Source organism: Acipenser ruthenus, chromosome 3 (assembly GCF_902713425.1).
Source record: "Acipenser ruthenus chromosome 3, fAciRut3.2 maternal haplotype, whole genome shotgun sequence".
NCBI lineage: Eukaryota > Metazoa > Chordata > Actinopteri > Acipenseriformes > Acipenseridae > Acipenser > Acipenser ruthenus.
The window spans coordinates 58,683,764-58,705,328 of NC_081191.1; the positions used below are offsets into that span (position 1 = coordinate 58,683,764).

At 35.9% G+C, this 21,565-nt stretch overlaps 1 protein-coding gene across 1 annotated transcript in view; it reads left to right on the forward strand.

The window, feature by feature from the left end:
• Positions 1-21,565, forward strand: part of LOC117394474 (reversion-inducing cysteine-rich protein with Kazal motifs-like) — a 56,008-nt gene that overhangs the window by 19,411 nt on the left and 15,032 nt on the right. The window contains exons 5-15 of the mRNA XM_033992812.3: positions 1,122-1,207; positions 1,352-1,399; positions 1,541-1,574; positions 2,322-2,519; positions 2,674-2,926; positions 3,993-4,172; positions 6,110-6,322; positions 8,791-8,927; positions 9,721-9,861; positions 14,928-15,116; positions 20,328-20,450. Coding sequence (XP_033848703.3) covers positions 1,122-1,207; positions 1,352-1,399; positions 1,541-1,574; positions 2,322-2,519; positions 2,674-2,926; positions 3,993-4,172; positions 6,110-6,322; positions 8,791-8,927; positions 9,721-9,861; positions 14,928-15,116; positions 20,328-20,450 — 1,602 coding nt within the window. The remainder of the gene's footprint in view (positions 1-1,121; positions 1,208-1,351; positions 1,400-1,540; positions 1,575-2,321; positions 2,520-2,673; positions 2,927-3,992; positions 4,173-6,109; positions 6,323-8,790; positions 8,928-9,720; positions 9,862-14,927; positions 15,117-20,327; positions 20,451-21,565) is intronic.

Sequence of the window (21,565 nt, forward strand, 5' to 3'; positions counted from 1 at the left end):
TGCCGACCCAATTCACAGTTTAGCTAGGTCATTTTAAATGATATGCTAGATATCCAGTAGAAAGATAAAAAACACATACTTTAGCTAAGGCATTTTAAATAATGTGTGTGTTGACTAAAATGCATTAGCTAAAGTAACGGGTATAACAGATTATGATTTATACGTACATGTACACAGACACATTTTGAATACTGTATACTCTTCTAAGGAGATGAGTACTGCAAAGGTTCTTCTTTCAATGCACTTTTATTTTGCAGACAAAGATGGTATCAGTCTTTACCCTGCAGCTTCTCACAGCTATCTATTATGTTTAGTAGTTTTTCAAATAATAAAACTACTTTGTTGTTGCCACTGATAATACCTTCTTGTCTACCTTTTTAAAGAAAATGTAAATTTTTTTTACTAAATGTAAAAATTATCAATTTGTATTCTGAAATGTTTCATGTGTTCTTTTTTGTGACACGTAATTTAAAAACAAAAATAAATCATAATTATGAATTTATTGCATTATTTTGTATTTATTTGTTTGCATAAAACATTATACAGGCTACATAATGTTGTTGATACAATGATCAAGTAATGATTAAAACAAGGTGTTTTTACATAATAGGATATTCTGTAGTTATTTTTTATACAATTTGGGATCATTTTCTTTAATGGGTTGTTATTCTTGACACTGGAGCCAATTTTAGGCAGAAATTCACCTTTTCCAGTTCAAGTGATATGTCTTTTGTTATACCCCTGTTACTTTAGATAATGCATTTAAATCAACACACATGTAAAACGCCTAGTTGAAGTATGTATTTATTCTTCAAGTACAATAATTTCTGCGATTTTCAAGCTAAGAGATGCTGGATACTCTGCATATTTGCTAAAGTGTGAATTTTCCGTTTTAGAAATTGTCGTGCAAATTCTAGCAATTTGATAAAAATGGTGCAAGTTGTGTTATTTCTGGCGAACACAATGGATTTTTGCCTTCGAATACATGTCAAGAAATGTTTGTTCGAATATTCAGATATTTGTCCCAGCACTATTCATAATACAGTTTTTGGCCTGCATTGTAGGGCTTAAGCACATCATTAATCATATTATAAATAGATCTTGTATTTTTTTTTATGCAGGTGCATCCAAAAAATCTGAGGGTTGGGTTGGACTTGGATGTTGTGAACTCACCATTGCTGTTGAATGTCGGCGAGAATGCAAATTGGTAAGCTGTAGTGCCGTACGATGACGTATGATTAATCAAAAGACTTATCTATGCTCCAGGCCTTTTGTAGCACATGTACCAGGGTGTCTTTTTATTAAAAGGTTTTTGAAAAAATGTTTATGTATTGTTTTTCATTACCCATAGGCATCCTCCAAGAATGATATTTCAAAAGTATGCAGAAAGGACCGCGAGGTATGTGATGTTGTGCTTTGTATTCGTCAGAAAACTTGCTTTCTGAACTTTGTAAGCTGTTGTTAGTCTTCCACCAGAAATCCTGGTGTGTTGAATATTATCATTATCATATTATAATATGTATTAATTTGTTTTCTGTAGACTGCTCTTTACAGCTGTATCAACAGAAATGAGAGTGAGTATTTTTTTTTATTTCATAGAATTTGTTTTAATATTTATTTCTAAAGTTTGGAGAAACCATCTCATAAACGAATCTCAAAGATTTTTACCCTGCAGTACTAGAAACTTTTTTTTTTCAGATTGGTCTACAATCCCATCCTGTGTAAATATGGTTAGATTTAAATGTTTATTATGCCTTAACCTTCTAGTTGCCCTAGAATACTCCCTCTGCAACAAGTGTTGGATTGAGAACTCACACTAGATATTTCCAAAAATTTACGTTGTGTAATTTAAAATCGAATGAACCTTTATGCACACTGATTGGCCAAAAAATTTGAGAATGCAAATTAAAAGCCATTACCATCTGTTTTTCTGGAAGGAAACTACAAAGAGACACACACCACACCCTTCGTTACCCACACGTTCTGCAATGTGGCATATTTACGTTTTAACCTGAAGCGCTTGATAGCTTTGTTTACATGCCTGAGGGGCAAGGTTGCGACCTCTGCTTAACTGAAATGGCCACAGCTGTCACAGCTGAACTTGAGAATGAATGAAATCCTTATTTTCTTTTTCTAATTCTCAAAAAGGCATTCAAACTACACACAGTTATAGTTTTACATATATACAGGATGTGAAAGCACTTTGTTTCCCATGTCCCCAATAATAGCAGTGTGACATACATGTGATTCCTGAACTTACAAACTCAGCTATGTCGTCTTTTTCCCCATTTAATATGTTGATTTGTTTCCCTTCATTCCAGTGGGGTCAGTTTGCTGCAGTTATGCAGGGCGGCACACAAACTGCAGAGAGTACTGTCAAGCTATTTTTCGAACAGACTCTTCTCCTACCCCTTCACAGATTAAGGCAGTTGAAAATTATTGCAAATCCATCAGCCCTGAGTTAATTCGCTGTGTTGACAACTACACACAGTCTTACCCCATGAGAAATCCCATTGATAGTAAGTGACTACTGTTTTGTAACTGTTTCCTTACTGTTAAATAGTAGAGTTTCATTTTCTTAGGTAAAATCTGTCGCCTTTTTATCTTTCATAGATGTAATTTCCTGACCTCTCCAATGTAATGTGACTAATGGTCCTTTCTAATGATTTGCAGGTTTGTATTGTTGTGACAGAGCAGAGGACACATCCTGCCAAACAGCTTGCAAAACAATTCTGAGGACCATGACGATGGAGAACGAAATCGTTGATGGCCTTATTGAGGGCTGCAAGAAGCAGCCTCTGCCACAAGACCCGCTGTGGCAGTGTTTTCTGGAGAGTTCACGATCCCCTTACCCTGTAACTACTGTGGACACACCCCCCTCGCCCAAATTGCTTTGCTGTTCTAAAGCGAATACAACTGTCTGTAGGTTAGTTAAAAAAACAGCAACAATAGTGTTGCCATGGAAGGTGGCCATATTTAACATCGGTTGTGACTGTCCATTCAGACCTTTCAAGTTTGCTGTATTCTTGTGTTTACATTTTGCATTTCACAGTTAATGGTTTGATATGCTTGATATTGGTGTCAACAGTGCCCCCTGTGTGCATTTTGCTCAACATTACATGTTTTTTAATACACCCAAAGCGACTTTATGCCAGACCTGCACATTCATTCAGGTTGTTTGTTTTAAACTCCCATTCCTAAATGATCAAAGTCATTGCTGCAAATAGGTACCGAATAATTCAGACCATCCTGTATTAGGGGTTGTGCTGCTTGCGGTAAATACAGTACAGAACACAGGCATGTCCATAGAACATTGATAAAGACCTAGGTGTAGCTAAAAGTGTAAAGTATCTGAAACACATACTTAAAAGCCAGAACAACATGTGAGTCAATAAACACTGTATATCCTCTACAAACGCTCTCTATATGCTCATACGCCAGTTGTAAGAGGTGCATTATTATTTGTTTATTTAGCAGACGCCTTTATCCAAGGTGACTTACAGAGACTAGGGTGTGTGAACTATGCATCAGCTGCAGAGTCACTTACAATTAAGTCTCACCCGAAAGACAGAGCACAAGGAGGTTAAGTGACTTGCTCAGGGTCACACAATGAGTCAGTGGCTGAGGTGGGATTTGAACCGGGGACCTTCTGGTTACAAGCCCTTTTCTTTAACCACTGGACCACACAGCCTCCTCCTGCATACAGAATGTGTTGTGTTTGTCATCTGATACTGTAAACAGTTGTGCGGTTTGTCTATATTAATAAGCTTTTCAGCTTTTACTCTTTCGTACAGGAGGATAAACTACCTGATAGACAAATAATTGACATGCAGTCTAAAGCCAGCTCTTGTTAGGTTTTACAAGCTAATTGCTACGTACTGCAAACAGACTATTTATACTGCGAAAGGATTCCAGTTATCTTTAGAGTAATTATTGTTTTTGTGATTTAATTTGTGTTTTAAGGCTAATTACTTGTAATTATGTTTTGGCAGAGATTTGTGTAGTAAACTTTATAGCACCAGCTGGGGCAGTACACAGAGTTGGCAGGAGTTTGAAAGCCTCTGTGAATACAAACCTGTGGAAGTCTCAATGCTAACCTGTCTGGCTGATGTACAGGAGCCATGCCAATTGGGCTGTAAAGATCTCTCTTACTGTACCAACTTTAACAACAGGTAAAATGTAACTTCCACTTTGTGGTTGTTTTCATAGGGGTACTTAATTAAATAATCATGATATGGTTTTGTTAACCATTGTTGTTTATCTTTATACCAGAACAGATTTTTTATATCAAACCGTCATCGTACTATACTTTTCTAGGTTTTGGAAATGTGTGTTACAAGTGTTGAGCACCTGGAGGCGTTAGGCCAGTGCCAGTTTGGTTTGATTAGCATCGTTCCATGGGTCAAAATGCACAAATACCAGGGATAAATTGAAGAATCGTCATCCTTATCTCCTGCAATTCCGTTGCAGTGCTTGTGTTAAGAAATACTTCAGAACAAGTAATGCAAGGCTCCAATGAAACTTGTTATTCAAAAATATAAATATAGGGAAAGGGCACAGAACTACATCAGTGCTTCCCCCGATTGTCAAAGTACATTCTCAAGAATTTCACAACAGACTGTGAGCAATCTCAAAAGAGGTTAATCTGTTTATACTGTAAACTTTGTTATACAGATACATTATAAAGTCAATATACACATTCCAGACTATCACTGATAATCTCAGCAGCAAACCAAACTCTCTTTATAGCTTAATCAGTAAAGCCATAGCTTATGGTCTTAAGATCCAAGCATTGAGTCCCACTGTTGGATTTTAACACAAAGGTACTCCTTTTATAATAATGATAGCCTTTTTTATTGGTTTGGAGTTAAGAATCTTTTTCCAGACGTTTTGTTTTAACTTGAAATTCATGTTACAGTGAGGCTATTAATACTGATGGTCGCATTGCTGAATGAAGAGGTAACTGCATAAAACACATATTAATAGTACGTCGTTCAACAGAAACTTCAGTGGAATTAGTTGTAGCAGTAGCATATTGGCAAAGCGTTTGCACATTACATTGGCATCTTATTTGTGTTACAAGGGAATCTTAAGGGAAACATTTTACAGATAATTACAATAATTACATTTAACAATCCTCCGAGATAGAAAAAAGTAAGGATGACAAGTAGAACGATCCTGTTACATCAGTCGAAAACTGAGGGGCCACGATTAGGTTATTAAAACAGGAACGTTTCTGTAATATCCTTCTAAAATGTGTAAACACCCTTTTAATGCAATTCATGTTTAATTTATAGGACAGTTTATTATGTGTGCCATCTGAAATATTAGCATAGACCCTCCTTAATTACCATAAAATGACACCCACTGGCATGGTACTTTTGAAGTTTGTTGTAAACCCATATTAAAATAAAAAAAGTACAGGTGGATTTATTTCAGGAATAATAGCATTACTATCATAGCGTGCTACCTCTATTTTGTTTGGAAACACAAGACATCTCAAACCTTAAAATATTATAATCTGACTCAGTCATGTCTGAATAAGTGAATAAACAAGCAGGTGTTTCTTTAGCCAATAAACCTAAGAATCTTTCAATGTTTATTTCTGTATACAATCTGTGTAGTCATAGTAGTCAATACATTTCAAAGAAATGCAAATATTTGGTGAATTCATATTTATTTTGTAATGCTATTGAAAAATACCCTTACAGTCATTGCTATTTAGAAAATGCAGTTCCTGCTGCTTGAACATACAGTTTAATTTCCTTTCCAGATTTCTCTTAAGTTATTGTTGTTACCATAACACCGTAGGGTTTCTTTAAAATTAACGTTTCTGTATGTCTATGCAGACGACCTGTCACTCAGAGTCTCTCTTCAAATAAACTTTACCAGCCCTACTGATAAGAAAAACATTGCTGTGAAACTGAGCCTAATAAAAAGCAAATACATTGCTAGCTAGTATGATGATCTCCAGTCTGTTTCAGATCACAGCAACATGGTTATTTATAGTTAATGATATGGTATAACCCGCTTGTTTTTTAAAGATGGTTGATATCACAGTGAATTCAGCTATAAATCCCATTCTTTGATCTCTCTTGCTCTTTTGAAGACCAACAGGCCTGTTCCGGAGCTGCAATGCCCAGTCAGACCAGGGAGCCATGGACGACATGAAACTCTGGGAAAAGGGGAGCATCAAGATGCCCTTCATGAACATTCCTGTCTTGGACATCAGAAAATGTCACCCGGAAATGTGGAAGGCTGTAGCTTGCTCTCTTCAAATCAAACCCTGTCACAGCAAATCTCGGGGAAGCATTATCTGCAAGTACGTTTGCAACGATTAAGTACATGTGTCGAAATTATTAAGCCTAAGCTTTATTAGGATTGAGATTTTTTTCCGATATTATTTGGTATTAAATTATAGGTAAATTGATTAAACTGTCATACACATTTTTTATATAAAAGTCCACTTGATTTAATACTGGCTATGTTTACAATGCTAATTTTTTTTGTAATTTTTAATATAAAAGTCCACTTGATTTAATACTGGCTAGGTTTACAACGCTAACTTTTTTTCTTAGGCACACATGTACCGAAGTTAAATTGTAGACGCACATTTAAAAAATAAATAAATACACAAACAGAATTTTGCAAAAATAACTTACCAGCTTTTATTTGCTGTTGAACATTTATATATATATATTTATATATATATATATATATATATATATATATATATATATATATATATATATATATATATATATAAATTAAGTTTTCTTTTTTTTCAGCTACTGTTTACCAAAGCATAACATCTTTAAAATTATCTTTAAATTTCCTTTAAGTGCTTTTAGGTTTTTGTAATCATCAACAGAATATTTCTTTTGGCCATTCTTGGTAGTATGGTTTTTCAAAAATGTTTTGATTGCACAGTTGGTAGGGTAAAATTCTACCATTGTGCATCCCTCATTGCAGGGCTCTAAGCTTACTTTTTTCCTAAGGTAAAAAATATCTAGTAAGTGCACACTGACAGACATTAGGCACATATAAAAAAAACTTGTAACAACAAAGTAACTATTACAAACTAGTTCAACACTCGAAGTTTAGCCAAATGCCTCGCTCTTGAAGACCAACACAATCAAATCTGCGTTTTCAAGTGCAGAGACTGCAGGAACTTTATAACATCGAAAATAAAATCACCTCTGTGGGCTTACCCACTGATGCTGTTTGAGTTAATTGCTGCAGTTAACATTGCATTATTCTGATAGATGTGCAATATGGGTATTATTATTATTATTATTATTATTATTATTATTAATAACAATCATAATAATAATAATAATCATAATATTATTACGCATTTATTTATTTAGAATGCAGTTACCTGGAGACGTCCTAGGGATCAACCTTTTTACATCTTCAAATACTGCACATAAAATAAAAGCTTGTCGATTCTGACTGGATATGGGATCTGGGTATGGGATGTAAACTAGAAAGGAACTGCTAAGTTTTGACTTTATTATTTAGTTCTTCAGTTCTTAATGTCCTTATAATTTGAATGCCTTGCAAACCATGAGAATTGCACATTTATCAACGTGCACATTGTTGCACTCATCGGAGATGAAAGTGAGGAGAAGTAAAAAAAAGCTGAAAAGTGGCAGGAATCTGGGATCCACTGCCGTGTTGGATTTTCTGCTCAAGAACGCAAATTGAATGAAGTTAAGGCTGGGACCAAATCAAAACTTTGACAACCCACTAATCACACTTAACAAAACTGTATTCAATAGCTTTTTCTTTTTATGAGTAGAAGAAATAAGATACTTACAAAAAAAAGAAAACGCTATTAAATACAGTTTTGTTAAGCGATTAGCGGGTTGTCAAAGTTTTGATTTGGTCCCAGCCTAAGATTCAGATTACACCTGAAATTAGAATGTATACCAAATAATAAGTAAACTTTAACTGTTGGTTTAACAAACCCAGAGATGCCAATACTTGAGAGTGAACAAAACAGCACCTGCCAAGCAAAGCTAGGTAAATGTTTTTTTGTCTAGGACCATTCAGGTATCTTCCAAGACCATTCTGAGAAAGAACTTAATGACCATTTTAGTTAAAGTTTATACACACAACATATGACCCATCCTTTTCTCCTACAGACAACAGCAAAACCAAACAGTCCACCTTTAAGAAATTGGACTATTCTCAAAGATCTTTAACACAGTCATTAGAATGTTTGAGAAATAGAAAAAGCACAATAAACCAGCAATGCACAGCTCTATTTAATTTAAGAGCTGTAAGTGATTATATTTTAGGATAGTAATTGGTGGGGTTTTTTCATCCAGAAAAAGATGTGCGTTTAGCAATTTGGCACAACAATCCTTCGGCCCCTTGTGCTTACACAGATCCCTTTAAAAAAAACTTGAAATCTTGGGTGTCTATACAGTAAAATAACTATGTAGATGCCTGCCACTCACCAAAGCTACCTGGGACACAAGCTTCTGCATGCAGCTTTTCACAATGGTATTCTTAGGTCAAAACTAAAGTTACATTTTTGTATTAGTACTGCTATAAAATAATAAATTTAAATGAGTTCTTCCATTAAATATACTTGAGCTGATCAATGTAGAAAAATTGTGTTTACATTTTGGTGGTACTATTTACTTTACAGGCCAAGAGGATATGATTGCAGTAGACTTGTGAATGTGCATTCATGAAATTGAAGTATTGTTGTGTTTTAGTTTCTCAAAGATAGGGGGCACACAGTGTAATGCAGTACCACTCATTGTGTTTTTACAGGTCAGACTGTGTGAACATACTCAAACATTGCGGAGACCAGAGTAAATTTTCAGAGGGAACGAGTCCTGAAACCATTTGTGACTTCTTGTCCCCTACAGATGATGCTGAGTACTGTATTCCTCTGGAAAGCTACCTCAGTAAGTATTATTATTATTATTATTATTTATTTCTTAGCAGACGCCCTTATCCAGGGCGACTTACAATTGTTACAACATATCACATTATTTCACATATCACATTATTTTTACATACAATTACCCATTTATACAGTTAGGTTATTACTGGAGCAATCTAGGTCAAGTACCTTGCTCAAGGGTACAACAGCAGTGTCCCCCACTGGGGATTGAACCCACAACCCTCCGGTCAAGAGTCCAGAGCCCTAACCACTACTCCACACTGCTGCCCAGAGTAAGAGTAGAGACTGATGTCATTAAACACACTGGGCCTCAGGTGACACAGCTTGTTGTGTTAGCAAATGTGAGCATCTTCTGTGGCAGTAAAAACTCTTGTGCTTATTGAGAAGTGACATAGAAGGCTGTCTGACTTTAATATGAAGAGAAAATGATGTGCAGTTATAATTTTACCAAGAAAAAAGTTGTGCTGCAAGTTTTAGTGGTTAGTACTGTTTAATAAATAATAGAACAGAACTAAACTTTTCTAGAAATTAGAATTCTTAATAGAGTTAATAGAGTCGTCTTCTGCATGGCCAACAATCATAAATTGTAGGGGGAAAAAATATTCCCTGCTGTTTAAAAAAAAAAAATAAATAAATAAAGAACTAATATGCACAGATTACCCCCTTTTTATGACATTTTCTCACTTGCATCTTGGGTGAGAGAATTGCTCAGATAGAGTATGACGGTCCTTTTTCTGTTGAATAAGGATGAGTCTTGTTTGTTCATCATTAAGATAGAATAATGATTTTTACAGGCCCAAGTTCACTGGGAGACATTGTGGAGGAGGTGATTCACCCTTGTAATCCTAACCCCTGTCCAAGTAATCAGCTGTGTGAAGTGAACAGGAAAGGGTGCCAAACTGGTCAGGACTGTCTCACGTTCATCTGTGTGCAAGGTAACATGTTGGAACAATATTGTTTTTATTTTATTTTTTTAATTGAAGTAGTGTTGCTGGTTCGGTAGGATGCACAGTTTGATCTGAGCCAGAACTCAATCAGCTACCCAGCATGGTGTTAGGAGCTAGTTTACTGTAGGAGGGGACTTCATTTTGATAATGTCAAAGTCACGACACCCATGCTATTAGCAGCAACTGCTTATAATTTCACTGAGTGTAGATCTCACACTCACAATGTCAATGACCAAGCATCCTAAACGTTTAAACCACAACAGGTTCTATTGAAACATATTAAGTAAGTTAACATCTGGTTTTTGTCATTTAGATGTAATGACTTATAATGTGTAAGTGTTTGGTGGCTACCTCCAATCAAGTTGAAAGTGTACCTTCTCTTGCACACTTTGTACGACAGACCCAACTCTGCTTGTGGGCCCGAGACAGCAAAGAGTGCATGAGAACACACTCTCAACTTGATTAGAGGTAGCCTCCAAACACTTATAAACATACACTAAACCAATGTCCTGATTGCAGAACACTCTTTTGAAGATGAGGAGTTACAGAACCCTGTTCCCTGGTCAAATTCCAATACAGGTCAAAATTCTGGCCTAGCTAATTCCCAAACTAGGCCAATACATAGGAACTGAAAATCTCGGTTCTCATATCTTTAAAATGTCAATAAATAAAATGTAAACATCTTTTTTAATAAAATATTTCAGTATTTTTTTTTTAAAACATGATGTCATGATCTCAACAAATTCTTTATTAAAAAACAAATAAAGAAATAACATGACACATACAGTGATAGAAGATTTTACAATAAATCACAATATTCTGATATCTTGATAAATGGTCATCTGGAACTGATATAAACAGAAAATATTATATTTACAGATCTCATTAAACTCAATAAGTAATAATTACACAGACTTCTACATAGGCCTAAACAATAACAATATGTTGTAATATCCGTGACTATACTAACCAAAATCTAAAACTTGAGATGTTAATTTGTCTTGCCTGGTGGCTGTTTCAATAGTGTGTCACAATACATGGTTAGCTTTACAAAATGCTGTGATTATTACAGTAAGGGACAAGTCACAATTTTCAATATTAATTGAAGTGTGCATAGTGTACTGTGGCAAGCTGGCTGGTGGATGAAGTCACCAGCCAGCTGGAAGATAGACACAAGAGGCAGTACTGGGGTATGAAAAAGCGCTGCTCGCGCTGTTCTTTATTAATTCAATATAAAATAAAGACTTAAACAAAAACACACTAATAAACAAAAGGGCACACTGGCCAAAGTAAAACAAACACAATGACGATAACAAAAGGAGTACCTTTCTATTGGGTAGCATTTGGTTCTCAATGCGGTTTTCTTTCTTCTACGTCTTCTAAGCTCTCTCCAAATAATGAGTTTGGAGTAGGCCTTTTATGTCTGTGGCTGGAGCCTTAATTACCTATTAAACAATTACCTTATTAAGAACATAAGAAAGTTTACAAACGAGAGGAGGCCATTCAGCCCATCTTGCTCGTTTGGTTGTTAGTAGCTTATTGATCCCAGAATCTCATCAAGTAGCTTCTTGAAGGATCCCAGGGTGTCAGCTTCAACAACATTACTGGGGAGTTGGTTCCAGACCCTCACAATTCTCTGTGTAAAAAAGTGCCTCCTATTTTCTGTTCTGAATGCCCCTTTATCTTATCTCCATTTGTGACCCCTGGTCCTTGTTTCTTTTTTCAGGTCAAAGAAGTCCCCTGGGTTGACATTGTCTATACCTTTTAGAATTTTGAATGTTTGAATCAGATCGCCGCGTAGTCTTTCTTTGTTCAAGACTGAATACATTCAATTCTTTTAGCCTGTCTGCATACGACATGCCTTTTAAACCCGGGATAATTCTGGTTGCTCTTCTTTGCACTCTTTCTAGAGCAGCAGTATCCTTTTTGTAACGAGGTGACCAGAACTAAACACAATATTCTAGGTGAGGTCTTACTAATGCATTGTAGAGTTTTAACATTACTTCCCCTGATTTAAATTCAACACTTCTCACAATATATCCGAGCATCTTGTTGGCCTTTTTTATAGCTTCCCCACATTGTCTAGATGAAGACATTTCTGAGTCAACATAAACTGCTAGGTCTTTTTTTATAGTTCCCTTCTTCAATTATTAATGCTCCAGCCACATTCACACCAGCTACTCTTTAATTTTCAAACAATAATGTCGGACGGCTTTCTCCCACACACATACAAAAATATATAATAATGATAATAACAATAATACAACACAAATAATAATCATACAAAAATAATAAAAGGGGCGGGCACCTTGCCACAAAATGGAGTAAAATGCTGTGTAAAATGCTGCGTAAAATGTAGGTTGTTTCCGATATTATTGTATTGTGTATGGATCTTGAGAAGGCTCTACATCCATTACCACTCTCCTTTGTGAGGTGCTAGTTTGTGTGAAAAATACATTTGGATTGAAACTATTCCCATAAATTCATGTTCGGATATTCGCTCAATTTAAATATTCGTTAGTTTTTAAAAAAGTAATAAATTTATATTGCTCTGAACGAAGGCATAGCAGCAGTGCAGGGGCGTGGCCTTGGGCCCTGTATGTGAGCCTTTATTTTACAACAAGACCTTACAATATGTAACACGTTAAAATAGAAAAATATCCCAGGAGTAAAGAATAAGTTGTGTAGGACTTCCTTGGCCCCAGTGAATTAAGTACAGAACAAAGGATGCCAAATAGCAGTTCATGTTAAATGTTGTTTTGTTTATTCCCGAAATAAATAGTACATAACGTTGACATTGCATTTTTTTTTTCCCCCATTTGTTGCCATTGCCGTTTCTTCACAGTAAACAGTGGCCATTGACACGTTTTCATAAAGTAATAACGAGGTTTACGTTTTTTGTAGCTGAACAAGCAAACGAAAACTGAAATTTAACTTTAAACACTTCAAATAAAACAAACGTGGTGTTGTAAAGTGAAGGGGGGAAAAAACTCACCGTTTTGGTTCTCGTTTATTACATTCCACATAACAGAAAGTTGCAAACAAAAAATATATAATATATACAATCTATATAAAAATCACAAACACAACATTTTCAGGAAGTTGGGTACTGTTTAAGCGAGGCATTTCAGAATTATGTGCTTGCCTTTTTTCTGTCCCAGGAGATTCTGACAGCACAACGTGTTTTTGTCCCAGATGTCTTTCCATAGAGATCACTATTCGTGCACGCGCATAATCTGGTTTGTCTAAAACTTTTAAATAGTGGCTCAGGAGCTGCCATGTTGAGCCTGTGTTTATATATATATATATATATATATATATATATATATATATATATATATATATATATATATATATATTTACTTTAAGTCCACTGGTACATGCACCTTTTCTTTTCAGTCTTGTAATTGTCCACACTTGGTGCACTTAGTCCAGTAAAAAAAACACAGTATCGCTTTCTTGTTCCCGGGTAACCAAGCTGGCTTGCCAGCAACTCCACCAAGTAAGTACAGGAATATGTATTCAGGTTGTAGTGCTTGTAGTACTCACTGATTGTTGTAGCGTTGCAGGTAAGTTTATATCCAGTTTCAAAACATTGTCTTCAGTATTACTGTTCTGTCCTTTGCGTTGGATTGCGTGCACCAAACGCTTATTTTTTTAAACGGCGCACATTGCTGTATTTACGTATTTCACCGTCCTTTGAAGACTGTCCCTTACAGCCTCCGCTCGCTGTGTAACCGTGCCACCGTGCCACCGTTCAGTTTAATACTAACAATATTTTCCACTCTTCGGCGTAAACAGGCACGTCCTGCTAGGGTTTTTATAACACTTAAAAAAAAAAACCAACACACCTACTGTCTTTTCTGTGTTGTTCTTTTCTTTTGTTTCCAACCCGTATCGTCTTTGCAGGTTATAGATTAATCCAGTCCACTCTCACACTCGTCTAGTTTTTAGGTCACACGTTTTTATAATCCAAGACTCAGGCCTCACTGCCATACCACTCTCTCTCTTGCTACAAAACACTCCCCTTTTTATTACCCAGAATCCCGCCGTTACAGAGCCCCTGAGTTCCAGGAACTAGGGGAATTGTAGTCTTTTAAGCGGCGGCCATTTTAAAACAAACGAAAAGAAAATCCTACTTTTTAAAATCTTGTGACAAACAGTACAGTTATCGCTGTCCTTTAAGTAGAAATCCCCACTATTTCTATCGGGACTAACACCCGATAACCATCTATTTATCACAAGATATATATATATATATATATATATATATATATATATATATATATATATATATATATATATATATATATATATATATATATTCATCTCACAAGGTATTTTTGTCATTTGTAGCAAATACGAACATCTGATTTTTGTATTTATGTCAAAAAATATGTGTTAGAATATTCAGATATTGTGTCCTATCACTAATTAAACTACAGCAGCTTGCCCTCTACTTACCTGAAATACCATTATGATGATACATTCCAGAAATCCTACAATACAATACAAAAAATAAAAAGCTGTATCATCATATTGTATAACCGGTGTATCATTCCGACCCTAACATTGGCTACCATGGTCTACATTAAATACATTGTATTGTTCCATCTCATAATTTATACAGTATACTCATCTCGGTGCGGACCAAAACATTTGTGATAGTCCTCATATTACAAATGACCAAAGAAAAAAGTAAGGCACCCAGACTCTAGCTCCCCGGTTTGAAGAGCAGTCTGTTTATGGGAGTGTGGTATTGAACATGATTAAAACAAACAACATTTTTAAAATTGTATTGCCATTTATGGGCTTTATTTTTAATGGTAAGTGAAATAGCTACCAAAGTTTCTTGAAGTACTGTACTTATTTAATGTACTAACACTATAAGAATATATTTTAAATTGGAAAAATGGAGGGAACTGCCATTGCATTGCTAACTCTAGGTATGTAGGACTTAAAATGAAGAGAAAGGGAACCTTGCAAATCCTGTGAAATGCACATTTAGATTGAACACTTGCTTATGTCTCACTTTCTTTCTTTAAATTGTGTAGGTTGTAAAATGGGAGAAGCCTCAGAATTCCTTGTCCACCAAGAAGCCCTTATTCAGGTTCCTTTATCTAAAGGGGAGGTTGGCTGCTATAAAGTCTGCACTTGTGGTCAGAGTGGTCGTCTAGAAAACTGCGTTGAAATGCCTTGTGTTGACATGCAGAAATCGTGCATTGTTGGAGGCCAAAGAAAAGGTATTCCCTATTATCAGAGATAATTGCGACTGCTTATTTATTAATCATATATTTCTGAATCAATGAGACAGCTTGGAGTGATGAAAGTGTTGACAGACATTTACCAGAACTTTAGGACATTCTGCCATCAGTATCAGGGAGGCTTTATTTTGAATGCACTGAAAATCAACTTTATATTCTGTAGGAGGCCCACTTCCCCCAGTAGACAACATTGCCACATCAGACTGAATGTGTACCCTAGAGGACACCGTACAAATATGCCATCTTTAGTGAATTATTTATTTTTGGCACGTGGCACAAAAACATACAGGATGTAATTTAATACTACAATGTATGTTACTGGATTTATGTCTACAGTTACAGGACATTGCGCAAATAAGCTTCCAAAGTTGATATAAATGATTATTACACAGCTAGAGGTTGTACAAAAAATTCACTTACCTAAAATGTTTTGAAAACTGTAAACTTGTTGAAACAAAACCACTATGAGAATAAATAGGCTACCCCTCTGCTAAAAAATTGCATTATAACTTCTATTCTGTGTTGCTAATCAAAATACAGCCCACACTAAATTAAAATACTCTATTACATTTAGTAGAGCTAAGAATAAGACGATAAAACTTTGTATTACTGTAGCCAGCGCTCCAGATAAGCTGTGTACTGGGTGTTTTACACATTGAAAAAATATGAATTACAGATTATATTTAGATTTAATGCTTAATGACATGCATAGCAATTTTGCTGCACAGCTTGAGTTTGCATGTTATCAAGCTTCTTGTACTTATTTGGTTCCCTCCGTCTAAATGGTGAATTGTGAATATACTGCATGTGGTAGCTAGAGAATGAATCATAGAAATGCCAGGACAGCTATAGATCATTGTAGCCTACTTGGGAATTGCCAGAAACACATGACCAATAAGGCCGGGTTTTCAATAAAAAATAAAATAGAAAAAATGTGTGCTTGCAATTTGTGTTTCTGACTGGTTTCCATCTTAGTCCCCCTCTACCTAACCTACCAATTTACCTATTTGTCAAGTTTTTGGAAGGTAAATCATTATTATTATTTGTTTATTTAGCAGACGCCTTTATCCCAGGTGACTTACAGAGACTAGGGTGTGTGAACTATGCATCAGCTGCAGAGTCACTTACAATTACATCTCACCCGAAAGACGGAGTACAAGGAGGTTAAGTGACTTGCTCAGGGCCTCACAGCCTCCTTAAATCTATATAATAAATACAAATTTTGTGTTTGGAGAGAGTTGTGATGCTTTACATTACTTTAGGAAGGCGATCAATAACGAATACAATATTATCGTTTCTTTATAAATATATAGTATGTACATGAAGGTCTTTTATTATTATTATTTATTTCTTAGCAGACGCCCTTATCCAACAACTTACAATTGTTACAAGATATCACATTATTTTTACATACAATTACCCATTTATACAGTTGGGTTTTTACTGGAGCAATCTAGGTAAAGTACCTTGCTCAAGGGTACAGCAGCACTGTCCCCCACCTGGGATTGAACCCACGACACTCCGGTCAAGAGTCTAGAGCCCCAACCACTAATGCACACTGCTGCCCTTTTGTTAAGTATATTCCATCTGTGGCATTTGTATTCAAAAAATATATGTTCTGTTTCTGTGTATATCCTTCACAGCCATATTGTTTGTGGTCAGTAAAGCAAATAAGAACAATTGTTTTTATTGTAAGATAAAGTTTTTGTACAGTAGTTCAAAGTAACATTACAGTTAATGTAAAACTGTAGTTAATGCTATTACATAACTTACCATTAAGTTAACTGTCACTGTCCACTGTTTGGAAAAATTACGACTTTGTTGTATTCAGCCATAAAGTCCATGTGGCTTTGTACAATGCAAATCTTGCAAAGTATTACAGAAATATGACAGCAAAAAAATGGGAAATTCATCTCTGCAGCGGCACACTGAAAAGGGATGTATTCATCCTGTGACTGTTTTAAAAGTCATAGTTGTGGTGTAATGTTTGTTGTTGAATGTGATTTTAGCAGTTTGATATGATACAGGCTTGTCCAAAATGAGTATATCTTTATTTAATTACATTTTTACTGAAAACCATGAATTGAGCAGAACGGAAGTTATCAGCGAGAACTGCCAGAGACTCTCTATACAGCAAGGATAGTTTATGTGTTTTCAGGGTATTGGCGCAGCAAAAGTAAATCAGCCAAAAGCACCATTTCACTTTTAATTTGTAGTTCCCAACACTCTTAAGTGAAATGTAAAAAAAAAAAAAAGTCAATACCTGTCATACACTAAGAGAAAGTGAGAAAGTAAGCTAAAAATGTCCTTCTCCTGTTTCTGTTTTTTTTTTTTTTTGCAGATTTTTGCAGACCCCAGGCGCTTTTTATCCACACATATGTATATTACAGGACATCTGAGTTTAATGACAATTAACTTGTTTTGTCAACATGGAAATATGCTGGGGAACGCACTTATTGTTATGTCTATATAATTTATATTAAATTATTTCTGTTTTAAAATTGAACATTTGCCTGCAAAATAAATTATATAAGATAAATATAAAAAAAGGTCTAGCATGCGTGAGATTTGAAACTATAACCTTCAGTTTGCAAGTGTGTTGTGTTAACTGGCAGTGCTACATGATTAGTTGAGAAAACAAACAGTATTTTGAAAGATGAAGTCAGCCAGCTGAGAATTCTCGGGGGACACTTACATTTTGGAGATTTGTTTTTCCCCCCTGAGTCATCTCATCATTCTTAGATTCTGTTCTTGATCTCTGAAAAATGTTGGTTTCCTGTCATTGTAATGCTCATTGTGGTCCCTATTGGTGCAAGGAAGTATGGTTTCCTCTCAATACTGGTTGATGAGAGTAACTAATTCTGTTCAGTTCACTTTGTCTCGTCTGTCTTTTATGTTACATATGTATTGTAAGGAGAACAGGTCATGCCGTTACTTATCATGGGAAGGGGGAGTGAGTGAATGAGTGGGGAGAATGTGTGTTGCTTTTTTCAGGGGTTGCAGAGCATGGATGTGACTGGTTGATGAGCCAGACAGCGGTGGGGAATGACAGGAGGTTATATAAGAGGGTGCATGAGCCTGGGGACACTGAATGAGACTTGAATGAGAAACTGGGGGTGCGACTGAGTGAGCATGTGAGCTGTGACCGGAGATAATATGCAGTGAAAGTGCCAAGACTAAAACGTAGGGTTATTATTTTGGTACCATGAATTCCGGCCCTGACAGGAATTCTCTGTATAGTTTCAAATGAAACAAACATTTCGAGAATTCAACACCTTCTCCCTGAGTACTACTTCCTAACCATGAAAACATTACAATATACTAAATGAAAGGATCAAGATTATTATGATAGTTTGCAAAATCAGATGAAAGCTTTCAATACAATCGATATAATACATAATCAATATTTACAAAATCTTGTTTGTCTTGTTACTTGTTAAAAACTGTAACTTTACTGCTATACTACTTGCAAATGTTGTAAAATGGAAGGGCAAACTTTGTGAGGTGAAAGCGAGGGCGTCTGCATTGGAAGCATGTCTTGGGTTCAGTTGGGCAGCAGTGTGGAGTAGTGGTTAGGGCTCTGGACTCTTGAATGGAGAGTCGTAGGTTCGATCCCAGGTGGGGGACACTGCTGCTGTACCCTTGAGCAAGGTACTTTACCTAGATTGATCCAGTAAAAAACCCAACTGTATAAATGGATAATTGTATGTGAAAGTAATGTGTAAAAAAAGAATGTAATTGTATGTAAAAATAATGTGATATCTTGTAACAATTATATGTTGCCCTGGATAAGGATGTCTGCTAAGAAATGAAATAAATAAATTACCACACAGGGTTTATATTGCAAACTTAACAACACATAACTTTAACATATATATATATATATATATATATATATATATATATATATATATAGGATTTGAACCCTAATTAGTCATACTTTCACTCTAACTACATAACTGCTACGCTACACAGATTCACATCTTAACCCTTTCAACAGACTAGGCTACTATTTACATTTACCCTATCCAAACCGCACTACATGGCCTCAATATAGGTTGAACAATTTTACTATTTCCATAATGTGTGTGTGTTATAAAGTAAAAAAAGAAGTGATATCTGAAACAAAAACACATTGGAAATGTGAAAAAATGCCAAGTTATCAAAAGTGCCTAGCCATTTAAAGTCAAGATATCAAAAACACAAGCCAAGTTTCAAGAAACCATTGGGGCAACCTTGCCCAGCACAGAGCAAATGGGGGCCAAGGTTGCCCCAATTGTTTCTTCTAACTTGTAGAAAAAAAAACCTTGACCCCCACCACTTTTACAGTTGTGCCTATTTGCTTGGTGAAGGTACTTAGTTTCAGTACCGTGTGTCTGGAATATATTTGTGGAGATTGTCGAATCGGGCATGCAGATATTTCAACGGTCTTGGGTTTGGGTCACATTCGGATTTGTTTGGTCGGATCGGGTTTGGATCGGGTTTTAAATTTAGGCCCGAGCAGACCTCTATACCCCAAAGTTATGTATCAGTTGTATTTCGTTTATTTTTTTAGCTGCGAGAATTCACCTGTGTACAAAACTTTTTTTGTTTTTTTTACGTGGGAGCCATGAGGAATATTCTCATGTAAAATGAACGAGAGACAGGGGTACAACACTACCCAGTGGTACCGCGTGCTGTCTCACGTTATTGTCCCAATTCTTCTGCAGACAGACTTTGAGCAAAAGTCCTGGATGCAGACCATTCCAGAAGCTGGTTTGGACAATTATCATAAAACCACATCATGATATGGTGTGTCTAATGTATGTTTGGAGCAAACCACTACCATAATAGTCATACTAGTGTAGTGGAAGGAATCTTTAGGGTCACAAACCCATCTTTATCTAATAGTAAAAATAAGCTGCAGACACAAGCCCATTAGAAAGCTACCAGGTTAATATACAATTTCCAAATCAACTTAAAAATTATCAATCCTGATACCAACTAAAACATTTGTGGATAGAAAACAATATTGATATATTTGACCTCTTAGGAAAACAAACCCACCTAATGAACAGTGCCTAGTCTGGAAATGATGCACTGTATTTGTAGTAATGATTAATTTTCCAGCAGTCAGTTGCAGTTGATTGATGTGAAATTGTGTTTTGTCTTGACATGACCATCCTATTAATTAAGGATTTCATGCTTCAGGTCATGGGATGTCCTTTCAAGTCGACTGTAATGTCTGCTCGTGTTTCGCGGGCAAACTAATCTGCTCAAGCCGACAGTGCCTGAATGAACACAGCTCCGATGAAGATAGGCGGATGTTTACAGGTATATTTTTTTTGTTTAGCTTTTAAGTGTTCTGTTTATTTTAAAGGTGTAATGTTTTCCAATATTCTTTACATGTTTAAGAAGATTGCTTCACAATACGATCCCCTTTTTAAAAAATGTGTTAGCTCTCTAACAGAGCAAGCCTGTTACAGAGCTAACACATTTTACAAGCCTGTTTTGCTCACATAGACATATAGGGATAGATTCTCAAAGCTAATTTCCTCCAAATCGTCATTAGCACAATTTTTTTCTGAACAAAAGAAAAAACACCAAGTAAATGCCAAAAACGAAAAAAGAAACAACTTAAAACTTCATTCAGGCACATGAATTAAAAGTCTTAGTTGTTTAGTTTGGTAACTTTATTGGATGCGTTTCTCCTTTTTGAAAAACAAATTGGAGTAAATAGCTTTGAGAATTTAGCCTACAGAGGTTAATTCAATTAAACCGTGGTAAATACCTCCACAAATATTAAATTAGGACCAAACCTGTAATGTCACTTACTTTTAAAGACAAATATACACTTCAGAGAGACACAGACTGTTAGAGATCCTTCTTCTAATGTTTTAAACAACGGCTGTATTTAGATCAAAGGTTAGAAGAATTGAATAGATCCCATAGCAGTTGCAAGCAGGATTCAATATTGTAGGAAGCTTGTGTGCATATATCTAAAATGGTTAAATGCACATGGCTAAACTGTGCAGGAATATAGTAGGGTCACAAAGGGAGTAACATAAGCCCCTTTCACACAGGCATGTTCTAGCCGGGACGCGGGTCGTGTCATGCAGGTCAGCTGCATGATTACACACTGTTTTTGAAAAAGCGGGGTCTACCTGGGTGACAGAAGCAAATTCACAACGTGCGTATCAATGCCCGGAAGCAGCTTGTTACGGATGTGTTCGTCCAAGCTTCTCTGGATTGAGTCGTCGGGCCAAATGTTGATTAGAGCAAATGTTTCTTCATCTCTGGTGCAATGTGACTCATGGTGTGGCCCAATTAACAAAAAATATGGCTAAACAGAATAAACAGAAATGTTCCTTGTGGAAGTGAAACCTTCACGCAGGCGTGGCTGTTTGTTACTTCGTCGGGTTAGGGATGGCCGTCATGCATCTTGAGTT